Raw genomic sequence first — 18,449 nt, 5'->3', positions numbered from 1 at the left:
TGATGCATACACATACAAATGTAAATCATGATATATCTTGACCTCATTTAACAATGCGTTAACAAACCCAACATCACACTGTCACAACAGCCGCACACCCTTTCTGCATTTTTTTCTAGCGAGATGAGTAAGAGGCAGTTGCTAATTATCGAATCAACGCAGCACGTTGTCACGTAATTATAGTGTTTCTATTTGATTTAGGTGATTTGATTATGTATTGGCAATAACATTATTGTTGTGGCTATTTGTTATAAAACCCTGCTGCATACCTTAGAGTGCAGTACCAGCCTCACTAACCCAGTTTCATGAGTTACATGCATATTAAGGATTTGCAGATGCTGAAAGGCTGCGGAAAGACTTTTCTTCACAAATCAGTTCTTTCAGATGATCAAGTGGATTTTCTTTACAGTCTGAAAATTGAGAAGCTTTGTTCCAAAATGGATTTTGTGCAGTCAACAAAGAACTGATTGAGATTGTTCAGCCACTTGTGAGGGAATTGTAGTTTTCTTTTTCTTTTTTGTTTAATTGATCGAATTGGATGTGAGTTGTATGTGGAATGGAGCGTCTGAGAGAATACAAAACTATGACAAAGAGAAAAAGACATCTGAGAGGGGAAAAGAGGCTTAAGAAGTGGCAAGAGGAAAAGAAAAAAGATTAAAAAAAAAAAAAAGTGAAATTGATGTTTGGCCAAATGGAGAAAGATGGCTGGGAACTAATAGAGTGGGTGAAGGAGTCTGAAGACGCTGCACAACCGGGCCCCAAAAGACACTTCTCCCTTCCATCCTGCTCTTCATACCTCTTTGCTCCTTCCCTCGCTCCTTCATCCTGCCCTCTATTAAAGCTTTAATTGGGTCTGAAATTTGAACACAACCCAAAACTCAGAGATTAGCATTACGTGAATCCAACCCCAAATAAATCCTGACTAAACTCCAAGTAATTTGCACATATAAATGGCTAATAACATTATTTTTCAACAATATATTGGAACTTGCCTGAACTCTCCGCAGACTATTCAGGGAATCACTTGTAACTGACCTAAATCAAAGCTGCAGCGTCTCCTTTTGTCTCCTTTTGTCTCCTTTTCCTTTTTTATCCATGGATTTTTAGTTAAGTTTATCTTTACGACTTCCTTTCTTCACTCTGGCACAATTTTTCCAGCCCAGCAAAATGCTTTATATTCCCACTGATGCTGTAGAAATGCAGGAGTGGCATTTTAAACCAGTTCATAATTAAGCGAGCAGAGGTGTGGCTTTATTGTAGAAACCACGTCCTGCTGTCTGTAACGTTTTCCCTCTGGCCGCAAAACTTTGCCTGCAATGTGTCGAAAATAGCACAATTATCCACTTCATCCATTATTTCTGCTTCAATTTTAGGCTATTAGAATAATTAACACTTATGGATTTGATGTTTTTGTGTGCTATGATATTCTCTTTTTTCAAATGTTACCTTCTATAAAATGACAATAAGCCGTAATGTATCATTTTCTAATTTGTGATGGGCTGTAATATCAGTGTTGGAGTTGCCAAGATGTGGAAAAAAACCTTTGTTTTTTTTGTTTTTTTGCTGTAATTAATTAGGATGCCTACTGCAACCGACTGTTTGTCCAGCTAGCTTATGGAAAAGGTCAGAAAGAAAATCAATTTATTAACTGCTTATTAACATTTACAACCGCAGGCCTAATGTAGTTCACTTCACTTAGATACAATTTGACCAGCAACAAGAATGTGAAATGAGGCTGATAAGACCTTTTTTATTCACATTGTTTGGTGAAAGTTTGCATTATTACTGTATCAGATTTGCAGGTATAAATGTTAGTGTTTCCTGTGAGGAATTAGCAAATTATTTTGATCCGAGTGTCAAGGCTTTTAAGTAGGTAATCAAACAGTCTAGTGGATGATTTATTAATGAATTAAAAAGCTAAAAAGGCAAAAAGTGTCTCAAATGGTTACCACATCTCAGAGATGTGGTAACCATTTTTTTGATTCATCTCCCTCAGATATTTTCCCAGAGCCAGTGTCCTGCTGCTTGCATGAAAAATACCCTCAAGTCATTTTTACCACCAAACATCTTAAGCCCAAGTGGTTTCAATTTTAGTTTTTCTTCCTCACAAACATGCAGTTAAAGCATGAAAACAAAGCTAGAGATGCCATATTTTTTAGCTGATAGACACCACACTCCTCCCAAATTTCTATAGACACCTATTAAGTCTCATTCCCAAAGCTGTTTATGTACTTTAGTGTTCAATCTGTCCATCAATATGGCCATCAATCCCTCGGACCACTTTGGTTTAATGGCTTCAACCCCTTGCATTTTCCAAATTGTCTTTCCTACCAGTTGCACCAATTGCATTTTGAATACCTCAGTACCATAGGCATCGTTCCCCTGATATCCGCTTCAAAGCAAAAGTGGTAACGGAAAAATAAAGGAAGCGAAATGTTGGGTCCATGGCTCATCTAATGCAATTAATTTATCCATGAGCCTCACCAGAAATGAAAGGGTGTGAAAGTCGTGAGTGATTGCAGCGTTGTGTGTGCTGCCACAGCATGTGGCTGACTCATCTTTGATTCCCTCCCCAACGCATCCCTGCACCCACACACTGGAGTCAGCCAGATCAAAGATTTACATCCTTATTGTAACATTTCGGGTGGGGCTCATAGTCGACAGGCCCGGTTGGAATCAAATGCACTTTGTCAATGGGCGAGCCATTTCTTTGGAGAGATCCCCTACTGTGCTCATCTGTATTCCTGGAGCTCTGTGGCACAAAATGCTATAGGGCTTTTCACTAGAGAGTAATCCACTCATTGCTGAAAAACATCAGGATCATTTTCATTTAGATTTAACTATCAAATGTCTGAACTCTGTGGCACTTTTTCACCTGCCTTTATTAAAATTACATACGTGTTAATAAATATCGACTTTTCTGTGGAGCAATTTGGCCTTTGTAATCTCCTTCCCAGTGCCTATTTTTTTATATTCCTTTCACTTGATTATGTTCATATTTTTGCACACATTTGCATACCAGTGTTGTTTTTTCGTCTGAGCTGCAGGGGGAAACGAAGATTCTGAAGCTGAAGAATCTGCGTCCCCAAGACTACGCTAACTACAGCTGCATCGCCTCTGTCAGAAATGTGTGTGGGATTCCTGACCGCAGTGTTATCTTCAGACTTACCAATAAGACAGGTACTCCACATCATTACTGACTTTTGTGCACAGAAAGCTTATTGCAACCAAATAATTATATCCTAAAAAAAGAAAGATGTAGAAAGAGAAAGATGAACTGTCATGCATTTTCTCAGCTGAGTTATTCTGTAACTGTCATAACTGCCAAAGCCGTCCATCTTCCTCCAGTCTATCATCGATGCTCTCTTTTTCCACAGCATCCCCGTCCATCAAACTGCTGGTAGAGGATCCTATTGTGGTGAATCCAGGACAGACAGTATCCTTGGTTTGCATCACTACTGGAGGTGAGCCACCTCCCATTCTCACCTGGGTCAGCAGTAATGACAGCCTGCCACAAAGAAGTGTGGTGAAGGGCGGCACACTTACGCTTCCGGCCATCACCTCAGATGAGGCGGGGGTCTACAGCTGCGTGGCCAGCAACAATGTGGGAAACCCTGCTAAGAAGTCCACTACCATTGTAGTGCGAGGTGAGAATGCATACCTGCATATAAAAACAATATATAGATCCCAACATAAGATATATATTATTTTTTTGATTATCTAGGTGCAAAAGTATCAAAGTTTATATTTAGAAAATGTGTCTTTCAAGACTTCCATTTTCATTCGGTCGTTAATACTAGCTATGTCTTTAGCCTGGTAAACAGAAACCCACACTCCAACCTTTTTTTACACCATGTCACACTGCTAATGCTAACCCTAAAGCCTGTTCTGCCAATTTTAGAAGCCATACAGAATCCACATACTGAAGACAGGCATCCAGATGGAATCTAAGAATCTGAAAACCCAATAAATTCCTTTTTTTTTATTGCAATACCTCCACAACTATAAAAAAAAAATCCTTAGAGTGTAGATCGAATAATATGGCTAACAGTACCATTCAATACTTTTTTTATTTTATACCCACAAACCAAACGAAATGCTTGGGGATATTGTGGAAACTTTACGAATGATTTCAAACCAATAAACAATGACAACATATGTGTTTCTTATAACCTGCTGTGCAACCAAATATTGGCTAATTTTTACGGATCCTCATTTTTAAAAATATGCATTTTATCCAGTCTCATGCTGTCTGTCTCTGCTATATTATACACTTTATACCCGTCACTCACACAGCATGCAGCAAAAATGACGTCACATCCCCTGGCACAAACCACATTCTGGTGTAACCTCGTGCAGGTCCCGTTGCCGGCATGGTTGGGTTGAACACACAAGAATCCGATTGTGTCGCTTTTCATTGCCATTTCAAAGAAATATCAATGCAGAAGCTCAGAGATTCCCAGCTTATGCAGAGTAAGATGCTGTAACAGCTTGAAAAGATGAGTTTTTGAGAAAATTCTGCAGTAACTTTGCTTTCTGTTTTGACTTCCACTGCTCCAGTACCAGTGCTGATGCACAGGGTTTTTTTGAGTGGCATTAAGTAGAATACTTCAGCAAGTACCCATGCAATCAACACTGGAATGAATGGTGACGAGGCTGTGGTGATCTCACTGGTTGCAACGACATTAATGGGCCCTTTAGTATGCTCAACTAATCTCTTTTCACGAAGTAGCTGTTTCTGACCACACCAGCCAAAGAGGACAATCAAAAAGCCTGTGACTGTTTAATAGTTTATTGGATTGTAGTAATTCATTTGAATTTTAAGTGGGAAAAAGGTATACTATAGCAAATATGTGGACATAAATAGATAAATAAATAACAAATAAAACTAACAAGCCACAGTCCTGAAATAATAGGCAAATTCCCTTTGTGCTGATTGAAAGGAAGAGTTGAAATTTTCTCTGTTTTCTTCATATGTTTATATTAAGTATATTCACAGGCTCGATAGCTTCTGATAAAGAAGTGCGGTTTAAAGTTACAAACCCATCAAACCTTTACTTCAGCTGTGGATAATTTTAAAACAGTCGAGGGCAAGTGTCACAGTTTGCCGTGGGAAACTGCGTGGAGTGTGAAGAGCGGACTCAGGTGCAGATATTCTAAAACTCAAACTTAACTGATGATGAGCCGTTTATTAAGGCAGACAGAACAGTAAAAAATAAAGAGGCAAAAACAATGCAAACTAAGCAATAACCTAAACTGGGTAAACTAGAAAGGAAACATGAACTATGAAACTATGGGGCGATCGTGGCTTTAGAGTTTGCAGTTCGTCTTGTAATCGGAAGGTTGCTGGTTCGAGCCCCGGCTCGGACAGTCTCGGTCGTTGTGTCTTTGGGCAAGACACTTCACCTACCGCCTACTGGTGATGGCCTGAGGGGCCGATGGTGCAATATGGCAGCCTCGCTTCTGTCAGTCTGCCCCAGGGCAGCTGTGGCTACAACTGTAGCTGCCTTCACCAGTGTGTGAATGTGAGAGTGAATGAATAGTGGTATAAGCGCTTTGAGGGGTCCCGAAAAGCGCTATATAAATGCAATCCATTATTATTAAAAACCCTGGAAAACAGAAAAACAAACAAAACTCTAAACATGGCAATGATGATGAGGCTATATGAAAACCTGAACGCAGGACATGGCATGGGAACAACGCAGACGACCCGACAAAGACTGAATGAGAAGGCACAGACTAAATACACACAGGAGGCTAATGAGAGAAGTGGGAACACATGGCGGAACAGCTGACACACATGAACATAACGACGTCACAGTGGAAGAGCAAAACTAAACACGATGAACACAGGAACACAAGACCTCTTCAAAATAAAACAGGAAACATAAGACGCAGACATGACAACCTGAACTTGACAATGTAAGACACAGACATGAAACACATGAAGGGCAAGGGAGACTTAACAGGGGTGGAAGACACAAGGGGACTCTAATGACAAAGAACTATAACAACAAAAAAAGGAACTTAGAAAACCTGAAGGGCTTAAACATAAACCATAAACTAAAACTCAAAACGCTGGGTCAAAAGACCCAGGATCGTGACAGGTAATGCTAGCGGGAAGAGAGTGCGAAGCCATTAATTAAAATACACTGATTCAAGAAGTGGTTATCACAAATTTAACAAGAGCAGCTGGAGGAGGGTCACTGCTGTTTGCTTGGTCATTACCAGAAAAACATTATTTTCCAAGCTGCTCTTCACCTGAGTGGCACAGGAGGCAGAGGAGCATCTGATCTTGCTGTAGCTCATTACAGAAATAACTGTTTTCTGAGTACCACTTTCTGCATGCTCGTCGTACTGATGGCTCGCTATCAAAGTGGATACCCAGCAGATGATGGGCACTTGTACTCGATATGAACTTGGCATAAGAAATGTCAAAAAAAAAGTCATATGCTGAAAATGTATTTGAGGACTAATTCTTAATAAAGGCAATGTTCGAATTTGTAAAGAAAAGCCATTTCACTATAAGAGCGGCAGCGATGCGGCACAGCGCCTGAGGAAATTGACTTTCATACTTTTAAATCGATTGCCGTTACTAAGCTTGAGGATTAAGGATGGTGTTTGATCAGACTTTTATCTGTGACATAACAGAAGATACCAGTGCCCTGAATGAGAAAATGCAGGAATCTGAGGCAGGTGAATAAAAACATGCATTAATTAGCTTAAGCCTGACAAACAAAACAAGCATTGGTGCAATGATCATACTTTACGTTTCTCTGTTCGCACATAAGTGGAAGACATATGAACAGGAGTTTAGCAGAGTGGCTCAGAAGTGCAGTTTGTCATAATTTTCTCTTTCCATCTCAGAGATTATGCCACAGCTCCATCATCAGGTCGCCGCTATGCTGAGTCTGTTTGGAAGCTTTTATTTATGCAGCCATATGCTCCCTAGGCTGAAAATCAAATCATCAACAAATCATCTCTGATGGTCCCCCTGACAGATATACCCCGTCTCCGTATTGTGAAAGTGCCCATACAGTTGAAGACTTAAGAACTGAAAGGCTTGCATCAAAGAGGAGATGTCAGGTGTCCCATAGGAGCGAATAAGTCAGAGCACACTCACTGCAGGCAGTCACTGCAATAAATATGACACACTCGCTGATGTGTCTCACATCTGGATGCACAGTACGTTGCATATGAGATCTTAGTAAAATATCATAAAAGAGAATTCACTACCTTTATTAAACATGTGTTGTTTAAATATATAGACCTCTGTCATCTGTCTAAGCCTATGGAGCATTGTCTGCACTCATAAAAAGTTAAACAGGAAGAATATGCATTATTCTGCTTGAATATCTAGTAGCAAACACATACGCAGCCACTGATTTGTTATGCAGCGGTTTGCAGACAAAAAAGTATTTTATTTGTGCCATCACGCCAGATATAAAAGTTTAATGCATTATATAACTCTGACTTGGATATTTTATATAGTTGTTACTGTTCTTAAAGTTGTATTGACTTAGCAACAGAAAAAATATTCATTATGGAGTTACTGTACTGTGCAAAAGTCTTGAACCACCACTCATTTCTTTAATATTTTGCTTCCAAGGAGCAAGATTTTCTTTTCTTTTTTTTTTCTTTGTTTTTCTGTTGAGTCCTTGTACCTGACCATGTTTAAAAGAATATATATGTATATTTCTAAAACCATATAGCACTGACCTGTGAATCAAGAGACGTGCCACTGTTGTGTCCACATATAACCAACAACGTAGCAAAGAACCAAGTTTATTTTTTATCTTTCTGTAATTTGTTTCTATTTCATTAGTGGAATCTATGAAACATGCCATAAATAGTTTGACAGGCATAAAATAGTATTTTTGCTCCAACAAGGTGATTCCCAAAGAGCTTTTACCTGAAAACTTGCCATGTCTCTGCATAGTATAGAGTGAGTACATAGATACATTTTGAGGAAACTGTACAAGTGATGGAAAAAAGAAGAAGTGGCAGGCCTGAAGAGGACTATCTACAGAACATGAACACTATTTGCAAGTCATGTCCTTAAGAAATAGGAAAGAATCCGGCAATGACCTGACACAGTGCTTTTGCATCCCATCAGAGATGGTTTCAGTTGATGGGTAGCTATCAAGAAGCTATTATTCAGGAAGGGAAAGAGGAAGAAAAAGCTGAAGAATGACAAATTTGAACATTTTATATTGTTATGGGAATATTGATGGAATTCATGGAATTCTGAACACAAAGTCACTCACAGCAGACCACTATCAGTCAGGGATTGGCCTCCCCAGAATATTAACATTACTGAGGTTGTGCACAATCATCTTGATAGAGAACAGAACAAAAGAAAGAAACATCCAAAGAAGAACTTTGAATCTCCTTCAACAAGCCTGGAGAACTATTCCTCTAGACTCCTTAAAGAAGTTTCAGGAAAGCTGCCTTAGAGAGTTCAGGTGTTAAAGAATAAAGGCGGTCCAAACAAACATTGGCTTTCATGTCCTGCTTGTTACAAGTGAACTCTGTTTTTCTCTTAAAAGCTGCATTCCCATTTGTTTTTGCATCTTTCAGTAAATTGCTGCATCTGTTTTCCTAAAAAAAAAATATAAAGACATTTGGGTGCCTTGAGACTTTTGCACTGTACTGCGTCCTTGTATGAAAGACTTAAGTCTTAAAGGCTCGTAAAACCCGCTTATATCACTTTGACTTCCATTTAGATGTTTAGACCACAGCAGTAAGATAGGAGGGGTGGGTGAAGAATTGACAAGAATTCAGGTACATAAAATTAATGAGTCATCACACATCAAACAGCAAACAGACATAAATGAAAGATAGAAAGGGAGTGCAACAGTCAAAATGACACAATTAATGAACATGTGATAAAGCAAATAAAAGGTCTCTGACAAAAGAAAATAAATTGGGCACATTCTTATCTGACTAATGAACAGTCCCTCGTGTCAGTACAGCTCTGGGATGAATCACGACAGACAGTGGAAATAACACTTTTCACAAAGACCGTATTTTGATCAGATAACTTGAATGATAGCTGAGCTTGGACACAGAGCGATATCATCAAAGCAGAGTCAATTAGAAAGGAAGACAAACTGAGGTGACAGAATCATGCCTCAGTTTGTCACAATCATGTGACGCAAAACAATCCAAAGTCAAGCAAAACATCACTGGTGTCAAATTTAATTTGGACCAAACACTAGAAATAGAATAAATGCTCTAAAAGCCAAAAACAATGCTCTTTTGATTTTTTTTTTTATCTGACAGGAAAATAAACTGTGAGGAACAGTTAGTTAAAAAGAGAGGCGATGTTGTCTAACTTGACATCACTAATTGGCAGGAGGTGGGTTCAGGAGGCTATCACATATCTCAGGATCGCTCTCTTGAGTCTGATGAGCTGTCACTAACTCAATTTCAATTTTGGGATTAGCATGCACCAAATAATTGTGGTCGTCATAGCTGTGCAATGGTAGATATATGTCTAGATTCAATGATTTAACATATCATTTGTACCAAAAATAGATTCTGCTGTAAGGCTTAAGCGCAAGCATCAGCACAATGTACTTTATTTTAAACAACATGATACTTAAGGGCTGGTCTCATCAGTCTCATCAGTCGCTCCGACCGTATCAGCATGATATAGATAATTATAATCTGTTTGACGACTGCTTTTCTTTAAACCAAACTGTGAGTCATTTTTTTTCAGAACCTTTTCTCCTTTGCGTACTCGTGCTTTTGCGGCATCTTTGTGGCGCTTCCCTCGAAGTGATTCTTCCTGTAAGTGAGTGTCACGCGGCATGAAAGAAAACTCACAGCATCGCGCCGTATTAAGGGGGCTGGTGGGTGGGCCATGATGGGGTTGTGCTAAATTTCCATTTTTACTGGGAAACTTCTATCACCATGGATACTGTTAGGTCTTTGAATTTAGAAGCAAATCAGATTTTTTCTATTTTTCCCCCCCATCACAGAATTTTCTGTAGATTTTTTCTAAATCTTAAAAAAAAAGGTTACAAAACGACAAAAAAGAGAGTTATGAGGAATAAATGAAGTAATGCTCGGAAAGCTGCAAGAGATTAATCTGACACATGTTGCTTCTGTTTATGGAATGTAGATTCAGCAGAAGCATTCACTAGATTTCCCAAAATTGTGATGTTTGAAAGTACCCTGCAGCTACACATTATATACTAAATCCCTTATTTCACATAAGCATATAACCCAAACATTGTAAAGAACAATGACCACTATGCTTAATCCAGCTTTCAGTCCTAGTGTACAGATAAAGGATTTCTGAGTTTGATCTTCTGGTGAATCTTATGAGGTTGTGACCATTAACAAAGACCCAAACATACACATCAGGGATGTCAAACTCATATTACATCGTGGGCCACATACAGCCCACTTCATACACGACAGAGAAATACTGCTGTAGTAAATGCTGCTTTTTATTCTTCTTCTCTAACACATAAATAATTTTCCTATGATCTACAAAATATATGCTTCCTTCTATTACTTGCATTTTTGTTCCATGCAATAGTGGTTGAGGTCGGTTAGCAATAGTTAATGATTAGTACCTTTAATTCAGCGTTACTAGTTACAAAATTTGATCTCTTTAAAAGGGTATTTACTCTGTCATCTACTAATTTTACCAAAAATGAGGACCTGTTGTTGTACATGTCATTGGTGTAGAAGACCTTTATCTTATTGTACATATACTTTTGAATCTACTGACTTGATCTCATTCCCTATTGATGTGATATCAGGTTGGATATTGGTAGCATGTCCTGCACTATGGAACCAGTCACAGCCTTTTGGATTTTTTACTTGTAGCTTTAGCTGAACTAAAAAAGTAGCCAGTGCTGTTTTGGAGTGTCATTCTCCTCTTCAGTGGGCCACTCTGGAGCTCTGCTTAGCAGCAGGTGCTTCTTCAGATTTTAAGTAGACACTTACTATCACCCACACGCAATTTGCATTTTACTGTGATCTGCTCTCCCTTTTCACCCACAAATTCAAAACAGTCTGAATACTTCCACGCCATAAAGGCAGTCCTTGCTTCTATCTCCCTCACTGAGCTACACGATGGTACAACTGCTGGATTAAAAGAACAGACCTTCTGTCTGCCTGCCTGTGTGTACAGTATGCGTGTGTACATGTCAATGCTCTGCCAATCTCTAATGAATGTGTCGTGTGTAAGTAAGAGGCATTGAAGGCTAAACGTTTGGAAATGTAAGCACTTTGGAGGAGAGAGTACCCATGAGTGGCTAGCTATTGCTTTACTTCACGTGTACGTGAAATACAAAATTATTTGGTTCTGCTCCTCTGAGTTTATTTTGCTCAATTTACAGGGTCACCCTGTGGCCTCCTCTTTGCCTATCTCAGCTTGTTCACTCTTGTCTCCAGTCCTTGAGAAGCCCTAGCAAACTGCTGTTGCCAAAGGGGGCTGTGTATGTGAAAACACACATCTCTCCCTAGCAGATGGTAGTTTCGGTGGCCATACTGTCCCACCAGCCAGACTGCCTTCCAGGGCTTGGCCATCTCCACAGCCGGCCCAGCGAGCTACTGGCATCACATCACCCTGCTGACAGGATCCTTTTTATGGATTAGGGATCCGCAACACGTCTTCAAATGCAGGTCAATACCCTGCTTTTCTCTGCCACTTGAGTCTATTCTATAACCGACAAAGACACCAGTTGTGATATATCAGTTGTGACAATGCAAAGACACTCTCACTGCACTCAGTTGTTTCTTTCTTTTTGGGGTGGAGGGAGGGTGGCAAATATGAGGAGGCAGCTTTCAAATGGAGCATCGGTGAATTATGACAGAACTGTCTGTAGATGGTGTTGAAATGGACAGTTGGTCTGGCGCTGTGTTTTTATGTCTTCCAACACAGACACAGTCATCTCTCTGTGCATGTGTTTCCCATCTATTCCCAAAGCAAATATGTTTTCCTTCTGTGTTGTGTGAGAGAAACGCGTATTGCTTTCACTTTGACAAGATTCAAAATCAGATATTCATCCTCGATGTCCCAGCAAATCTAGGCATCGACACCTTTTTAAGCTGCTTACAGGCTTTTATGCCAAAGGTATTCATTATTCAGAACTGCTAACGCTGGTGCAACTAATTGCATGCATCTACAGTACACGGGTACACATATTTGAGCATAAATGTGTGCAAAGTCGAGCAACCGCCATCCTTACTTTTGTAACTCTGATTGGAAGCTTGCTGCTGTCATACACAGAGAAGCAAAAATACAGTCCTTCGCTGGGGGCTCCCTGCTGTTTATGTTTAGACTGTTTAGTGGTGGGAAAACAAAAATGACGTGCCTTGTGAAAACCTCTCTGTTAGCATGTGAATCAACATGAGAATGACCCTTATCAAATTTGCTTTGGAATAAATTCTGGTCAAAAGCTGAATATATTTCCATTCATGAATGCCAGATTGAATGGCTGGATGGTCAGGACTGGCACAGGCGGTCCCGGCTCTTGCGCTGTGGCCGTAGAGAGGTTCTATGCGTCTTTGTATTTGTATGTGTGTGAGTATGCCTTTATATGTGCGCATACCTGTTTAAACATAAATTAAAGCCAGAGGTCAGCGTGAAGGTTGGGTGCAGCATTTAGGGATGGGGATGTGTGCGGCTGTGATTTTTGTAAAGATGCTGATGCATGGGGAATGTGTTGGTGCTAATGTGAAAACACAGAGTGATAAGAGGGAAATGAAAAGGTGTTTAGTTGGCGGCGCAAATATGTGTGTGCATACGTGTGAACGCCTCGCGTTTTGAACCGTCCTGTTGGCCGTTATCCTCCCCCCCGCGCTTAACCTTGAGATGAGCTGATGAAGTGAGTGGCAGTTTCTAGAGACATCCATCTGGCTCAGAGAGATGAGCTCAGCTTCACATGCTGATATTCTCCACAAGAGTGAATGGAGAGCGCAGTACGACGCCTGCTGAGAGATGGACAGACAGGGCTGACTGAAAAATGAGATGGGCTGATGGGTAGACAGGAGGATAATGATTCAGAGTGAGAAGAGAGTGAGACAAGTCTTTCTTCTCCAACAGACAAAGCCAACGCGATGCACTGGAGAGACAGTGAAGGAAAAAACATGTTCAAACATTTTTTTTTCCGCAGTGTGGCTCCGTGTATGTATTTCCATGATTAATAACTTTATTTATTTTATATTATACGCATACATATGTGTTCCTTATAGCAAAGATGCCAGTGCTGTGTGCATTGCGGATAAGAAGGTCCCCTGTGGTGCCGTTGTAATCCCGCCGTGTGTCACGAGGTCTCTGTAGAAGAAGACCTCAACCACGGCTTTTCTCTTTGTGTGATTATCTGCGCTTTTATGTACAGGCCACCTATTATTCCCACAGGCCATTAAAGCTATGGAGAATCAAAAGGGCTCACTACAGGCAAAAACCCTTCAGTTTACAGCTAAAAAGGGAACACGGGGCACACTGTAATATGATTGGTAATGATTCAAAAGAATACAGCATACAACCTCTCAAGAAAATCAGATGCAGGAAACATGCAATGCAAATATAAGTACAAACAGAGGAACCTTTTATCTCTTGATATTACCATGAAGAAAGTTGCTGAAGATTGTTTATGTTTTACTCAGCATTTTGCCATAGTCAAGGTTCAATGACAGGAAGCTCTGATGATGATAAAAAGCAACGGGCTTCCAAGTTCATCTATAATGCATGCAGAACTTGTTTGTGCATATGTTGACTTGCGCAATGCCAGCATTGCTTTCAATAATAAAGCTGGATTTCTTATGCTGGTGTTTGATATTTGTGCGTAAATCTAGTGTATAAGCAGATACGCGAAGCTAGGGCTTCATTACAGTTTAAGACATTTTAAAGGTAACAATGAACTGCTCTTTCAAATACTTATACTGTATATTTATAATATTCTTTACAGTTTATTTCCATATGTTCTTGTCCTCTCCCTACAGAGTTGAAAAAACACTTCCCTGACATCATAACTTAACTATGGGAGCTTGATAAAAGTAGTAAACCAGTCTGACTCTCACTTATTAGCTATAGATTGTGGTCCATATCAGCAAGTAAGGTTTTCTAAGTGACAATCAGGATCACAATGCAGGATCAAGTAAATAAAGAACCAGTCACACAGCTTGGAGACCACTGGCAACCGCTGGTCATGAGGGAAAAATTTAATTCCCCAAACGGCTGGCAAGTGGTTACTGGAAGTTGATGGCATTTGCAGGGAAATCAAGTGCTAAAGCCCCAGACACCCCCCCCCCCCCCCCCCCCACACACACACACACCCATGGCAAGTTGATAGGGAAAAATGTATATTACTCCACCTGTTGGCAAAAACCTCTTTGTGGTTGTTTTTCTAGCAGTCACTCACTCTCACAAGCTACTCGCTCCGCGGTACGGAAAGTGCAACATAAACTGGAAACTGAGGCTGGATATTGTTTCAAATAGGGCATGATAAGTTGTGCACTTACCAGAGAACTGGGACTCTGATGTTACCTGCGTTCTTTACACACTGTTGCTCAACAGACATCGCTTTGCCTGTAACTGCTGGTCCCTTGCAGATGTTCCAGGCTCCTGTTGCCTAGGTAAACCTCATATATTTCAATCAGTACTATTCTTCACTCTCATTGATGGTCGCTTCAGTCACTCACCTGGAAGCTGAGAAAAGTTTCTTTGGTTCCACCCACTTCCCTTCACTGGCAGTTATTTCGCCCAACTTACACAATATCTTTCACTTTCCATGGTGTCTAGTTCCCGCATCACTTGCAACGTGTATGCAGTTTTTCTAACCTGTCAGGTCTCTTACTGCATACCACTACATTTTCTTTCATTATATCGCAATTTATCCCACATAAATATCCAAATAATACCACAGTATGTGTCAAACCTTTTTTCTTGTAAGCGCACTATTTGGGTCTTTTCACACACCTTTCAGTGTGAACTCACTTATACTCAAAATAGCAGTGGTCAGTATAAAAGTGCACCGTTTGAGACACATTGTGTGTTATGTGTCTAATTTGTCCATTCATTCTCAGCTAAATACCTGCTTCACGCGATCCACCATCTTTCTGCAAAACAGCCTGAACCATGTAGCTGTATCGTAAAACCTAATCTTCACAGATAAAAGTGATTTGATCAGATATGACTGTATGATACTCCTGACAGTAAAAGCTGGTCAGTGGGCACTGAGTTTAAAAAAGTTTTCTCAAAGTTTACAGAGGTAGGGCTATAGCTTTGAAATGCACACGTTTTTTTTACAATTTGTCTTTTTACAGGTGCATACATATTTATATATGTATTTATGCACAGACTCCAACTGTATATACACACACAATAGCACTCTTGTAAGATATTAATGATGTTGTGAAAATAGTGTAGCAGTAGTCGGGGGCACAGTTTGCCACCAGAGCAAATGGGAAAGTTCTGTTTCCGAGCAAAGCCCTCATAAAACATTCATGTGACTTTTGCCATGAATTGGTTATCCGGACTGGGGAGGGAAGAGTGACAACGCACCGTCACCCGATAAAGTCTCCCATCTCTGTACTTCTCACCTCACACACTCATCACGGTTCCTTTTAAAATACTTCCAGTTTTAGATTCTCTCCCATGCATAAAGGAGCAGGAGCCATTTTAGTCACTGCAGCTGTCCAGCAAAATTTACTACAACCTTGGAGAAGTAATGCCCACTTATCTCTCTCGTACACAAATGTAGTTGATTTAAAGGAATGCCTACTTGCTATTCAATATTAATGGTCAGATAAAAAGGCAGGAAAGGATTTTTGAATGTGGAGGAGACTTGGAAGGAGTCATTTCTGAAATATGCATGAGTGCACATATGCACTGCTGGCTGTTTTGATGTGCACTGCTTCTCTATGCAAAAATAAGGGAGGGGTACGTCAACATTAGTAAAAGTAGTGTCATAACTGGCTCAATAAAGGCAACAAGTAGGGAGTTGATGCAAGAGATTTACTTAAAGAAACTTAACATTCATTAAGTCTTTAATAAAGCTTTACCAACACAAGCAACAGGGGACTGAGTCAGCAAGATAAGCAGTTTTAGCTGATGGTCTTGGGCCACTCTGTATAAAATCATTGTCCTGCCTCTATCGTGAAAGAATAAAAGTGGTCATAGCAAATATTAACTTTCAACCTTGTTACAATTGTACAAACTCTGTTTTTGCCTTATGTAGGATATTCCAATGTATTTTTCCACATTTCAGTACATGTCTGCACCTATTTCCAATTTTCCCTGTAAAACATATAGCAAAATTAGCTGTGGTTCAAAGCCATGGTTCAAGATGTAAAATTGAAACTATATTTTTATTTTACGGATGGATAGGTGCATAATTTGTGCTTATACTTAGTGTTATGCTTTCATCTGTCTACATCAGTGAACTCCACTGATATGCAGCTCGTACCAGCATGAAGATCTATTTTATGACTTAAAAGCTTGCAGCATTACTGCGGCATTGTTTTTAACACAGTCATTAATGTGTTCATTCTCATACAGTTACACTCTGCTCAGTGCTGTGAGTGCTTTTCTAAGCTGACGTTTTTCATGCTGCATCTAGAACACCTTTAACCGCTTAGTTTTCTTTTTGTTTAATGTATCACTGGAGAAAATAAATGCATTCATGGACAGGCCAGTGAATCATCAGCTAAATTTAACAGATATGAAGTGGATGCAAGTAACTAAAATGTTTTTTTTTTGTTTAGTTTTTTTTGGTCCACAGCTCCACATTGCATCAGACACCGCAACAGAGGGCCTTCTCATCCGTGAACGCATGATTCATGTGGTCAGTTGAGTGTATCTGCATTAGAATTATAGTGCATTTTAATATAAAAAGGTCCAGTGATAGAGGAGACACAGCAGACCAATAATGTTGTTTTTTTTCTTCCATAGAGTATTAATGGGATCTTATATAAATATTGCAGGTACTTTTAGAGCTAATGTATCTGGAGTAGTGACCTTTAATGAGCAAATGTATATTTAATGTTATATTTACTCACTGACATGAGTGTAGTTTAGAAGACGGTGGGGGTCGACCCCCTGACAGACGTCTTCATGAAACCCAGCCTCACAGTGAAGTAGAGTCCGACCTGCGACTGTTAAATACCTCATTTTGTTGCAGTGAAGAAAGGAGAAGAATACATCTGAGCTGTGGGAATGTGAAAAAGACGTTTGCATGTAATCCAAATCTTTATCCACTGTCATCTATGACAACACTGCCACTCACATGGTTATGTGGAAATGTGTGTTTGCAAATTGTGTGTGTGGATAGGATAATACTTAAGACGTGGTAGCCAACTCTGTTCAGGATGTTGCTGGGACACCAAAAGGCTTTTCACACTGTCGGAATGTAAACGCGTCTCTATCTCTGGATGTCTCTGACATGTCTGATGTGTTCCCTTACACATACACTCACAAACTGGGTTTAACTGTGAACTCTATATTTTCTCAATAACCTTATTCTTTGTGTTGAGTTTAAGGAATGCACAAAGGAGTTGTTCAATGTGTTGCCGAGCTGAGTCTAAACAGGAAATGAATCTAGGTTCCTGATAATGCTTTGTATCCATAAAGGTCACAGATATAAGGATGCACACCGTATAATGTCAATTGTCACAGTTTCCATGCCAGCGCTATGGAATTATACTTCACGATTGATAGGCAGTGCCTTGGAGAATAAGGATATATGGGATACAAGAGTGAATGCAAATGCACATTGGTGTTTGGAGAGCGCTGACATGATTGTAATATTTGTATCTGACATGCATCAGAAATAGGATTCTGTGCCTGCCGACACTGATTTCAAACGTGAGGAGGAAGATCATGTCAAGGAGGCGTGTGTCACTCGTCTCTCCTTCAGTTTGCAGCTTGGCAGGCGTCACAATGTTTTGCACATTGAATTTCCTGTGTTTAAATCTGACACGCAGGTTTTGTTTTCGTTTTCCCTTTACCAAACTGAATATGATAATGTCACTTGGGAATTGCTAGATGAAAAGATTTCCATGGTGCCGTCAGCTTTTTTGCTGAGGAGATGAATTGAACAGTAGACGCAGGGTTTGAAACCAATACAGCATGCATTATAATGAAATCATCTTCTTTTTTCTCTTCAGAGAAGCTATGCTTTGAAAATGGAGTTTGCAAACCAAATTGGATTAGAAATGGTGGATATTTTGTTAGGCATCTCTCCAAGTTCACAGTGTGTGTTTGCTTGTAGTGTGCGTGAACCTGCTTCAGTACCGTAGGATTCTTCCATGTGTAGCTATCAATATTAATGCCGGTTCAAAGCGTTGGGCTTTCAAACAGACACAGGTTTCTGCTTTATCTTTTAAGTTCTCTGTTTGACCCTGCTGCACCATCAAAAGATCAAATTTCAGATGTTGTTTACGTAAACCAGTTGCAGATGTCCTGTCATCGTCTACTCTTACAC

General features: G+C 39.9%; 1 protein-coding gene across 6 annotated transcripts in view; it reads left to right on the top strand.

Moving 5' to 3' along the window:
- LOC113037404 (MAM domain-containing glycosylphosphatidylinositol anchor protein 2) overlaps positions 1-18,449 on the top strand; it is a 207,459-nt gene that overhangs the window by 119,521 nt on the left and 69,489 nt on the right. For 4 of the 6 annotated variants that reach the window (XM_026194427.1, XM_026194428.1, XM_026194430.1 and 1 more), the window contains 2 exons: positions 3,045-3,180; positions 3,378-3,647. In XM_026194427.1, coding sequence (XP_026050212.1) covers positions 3,045-3,180; positions 3,378-3,647 — 406 coding nt within the window. The remainder of the gene's footprint in view (positions 1-3,044; positions 3,181-3,377; positions 3,648-18,449) is intronic. The other 2 variants (XM_026194429.1, XM_026194431.1) reach the window with 1 other exon arrangement.

Source organism: Astatotilapia calliptera, chromosome 15 (assembly GCF_900246225.1).
Source record: "Astatotilapia calliptera chromosome 15, fAstCal1.2, whole genome shotgun sequence".
NCBI lineage: Eukaryota > Metazoa > Chordata > Actinopteri > Cichliformes > Cichlidae > Astatotilapia > Astatotilapia calliptera.
This window is presented reverse-complemented; position numbering and strand designations above follow the sequence as displayed.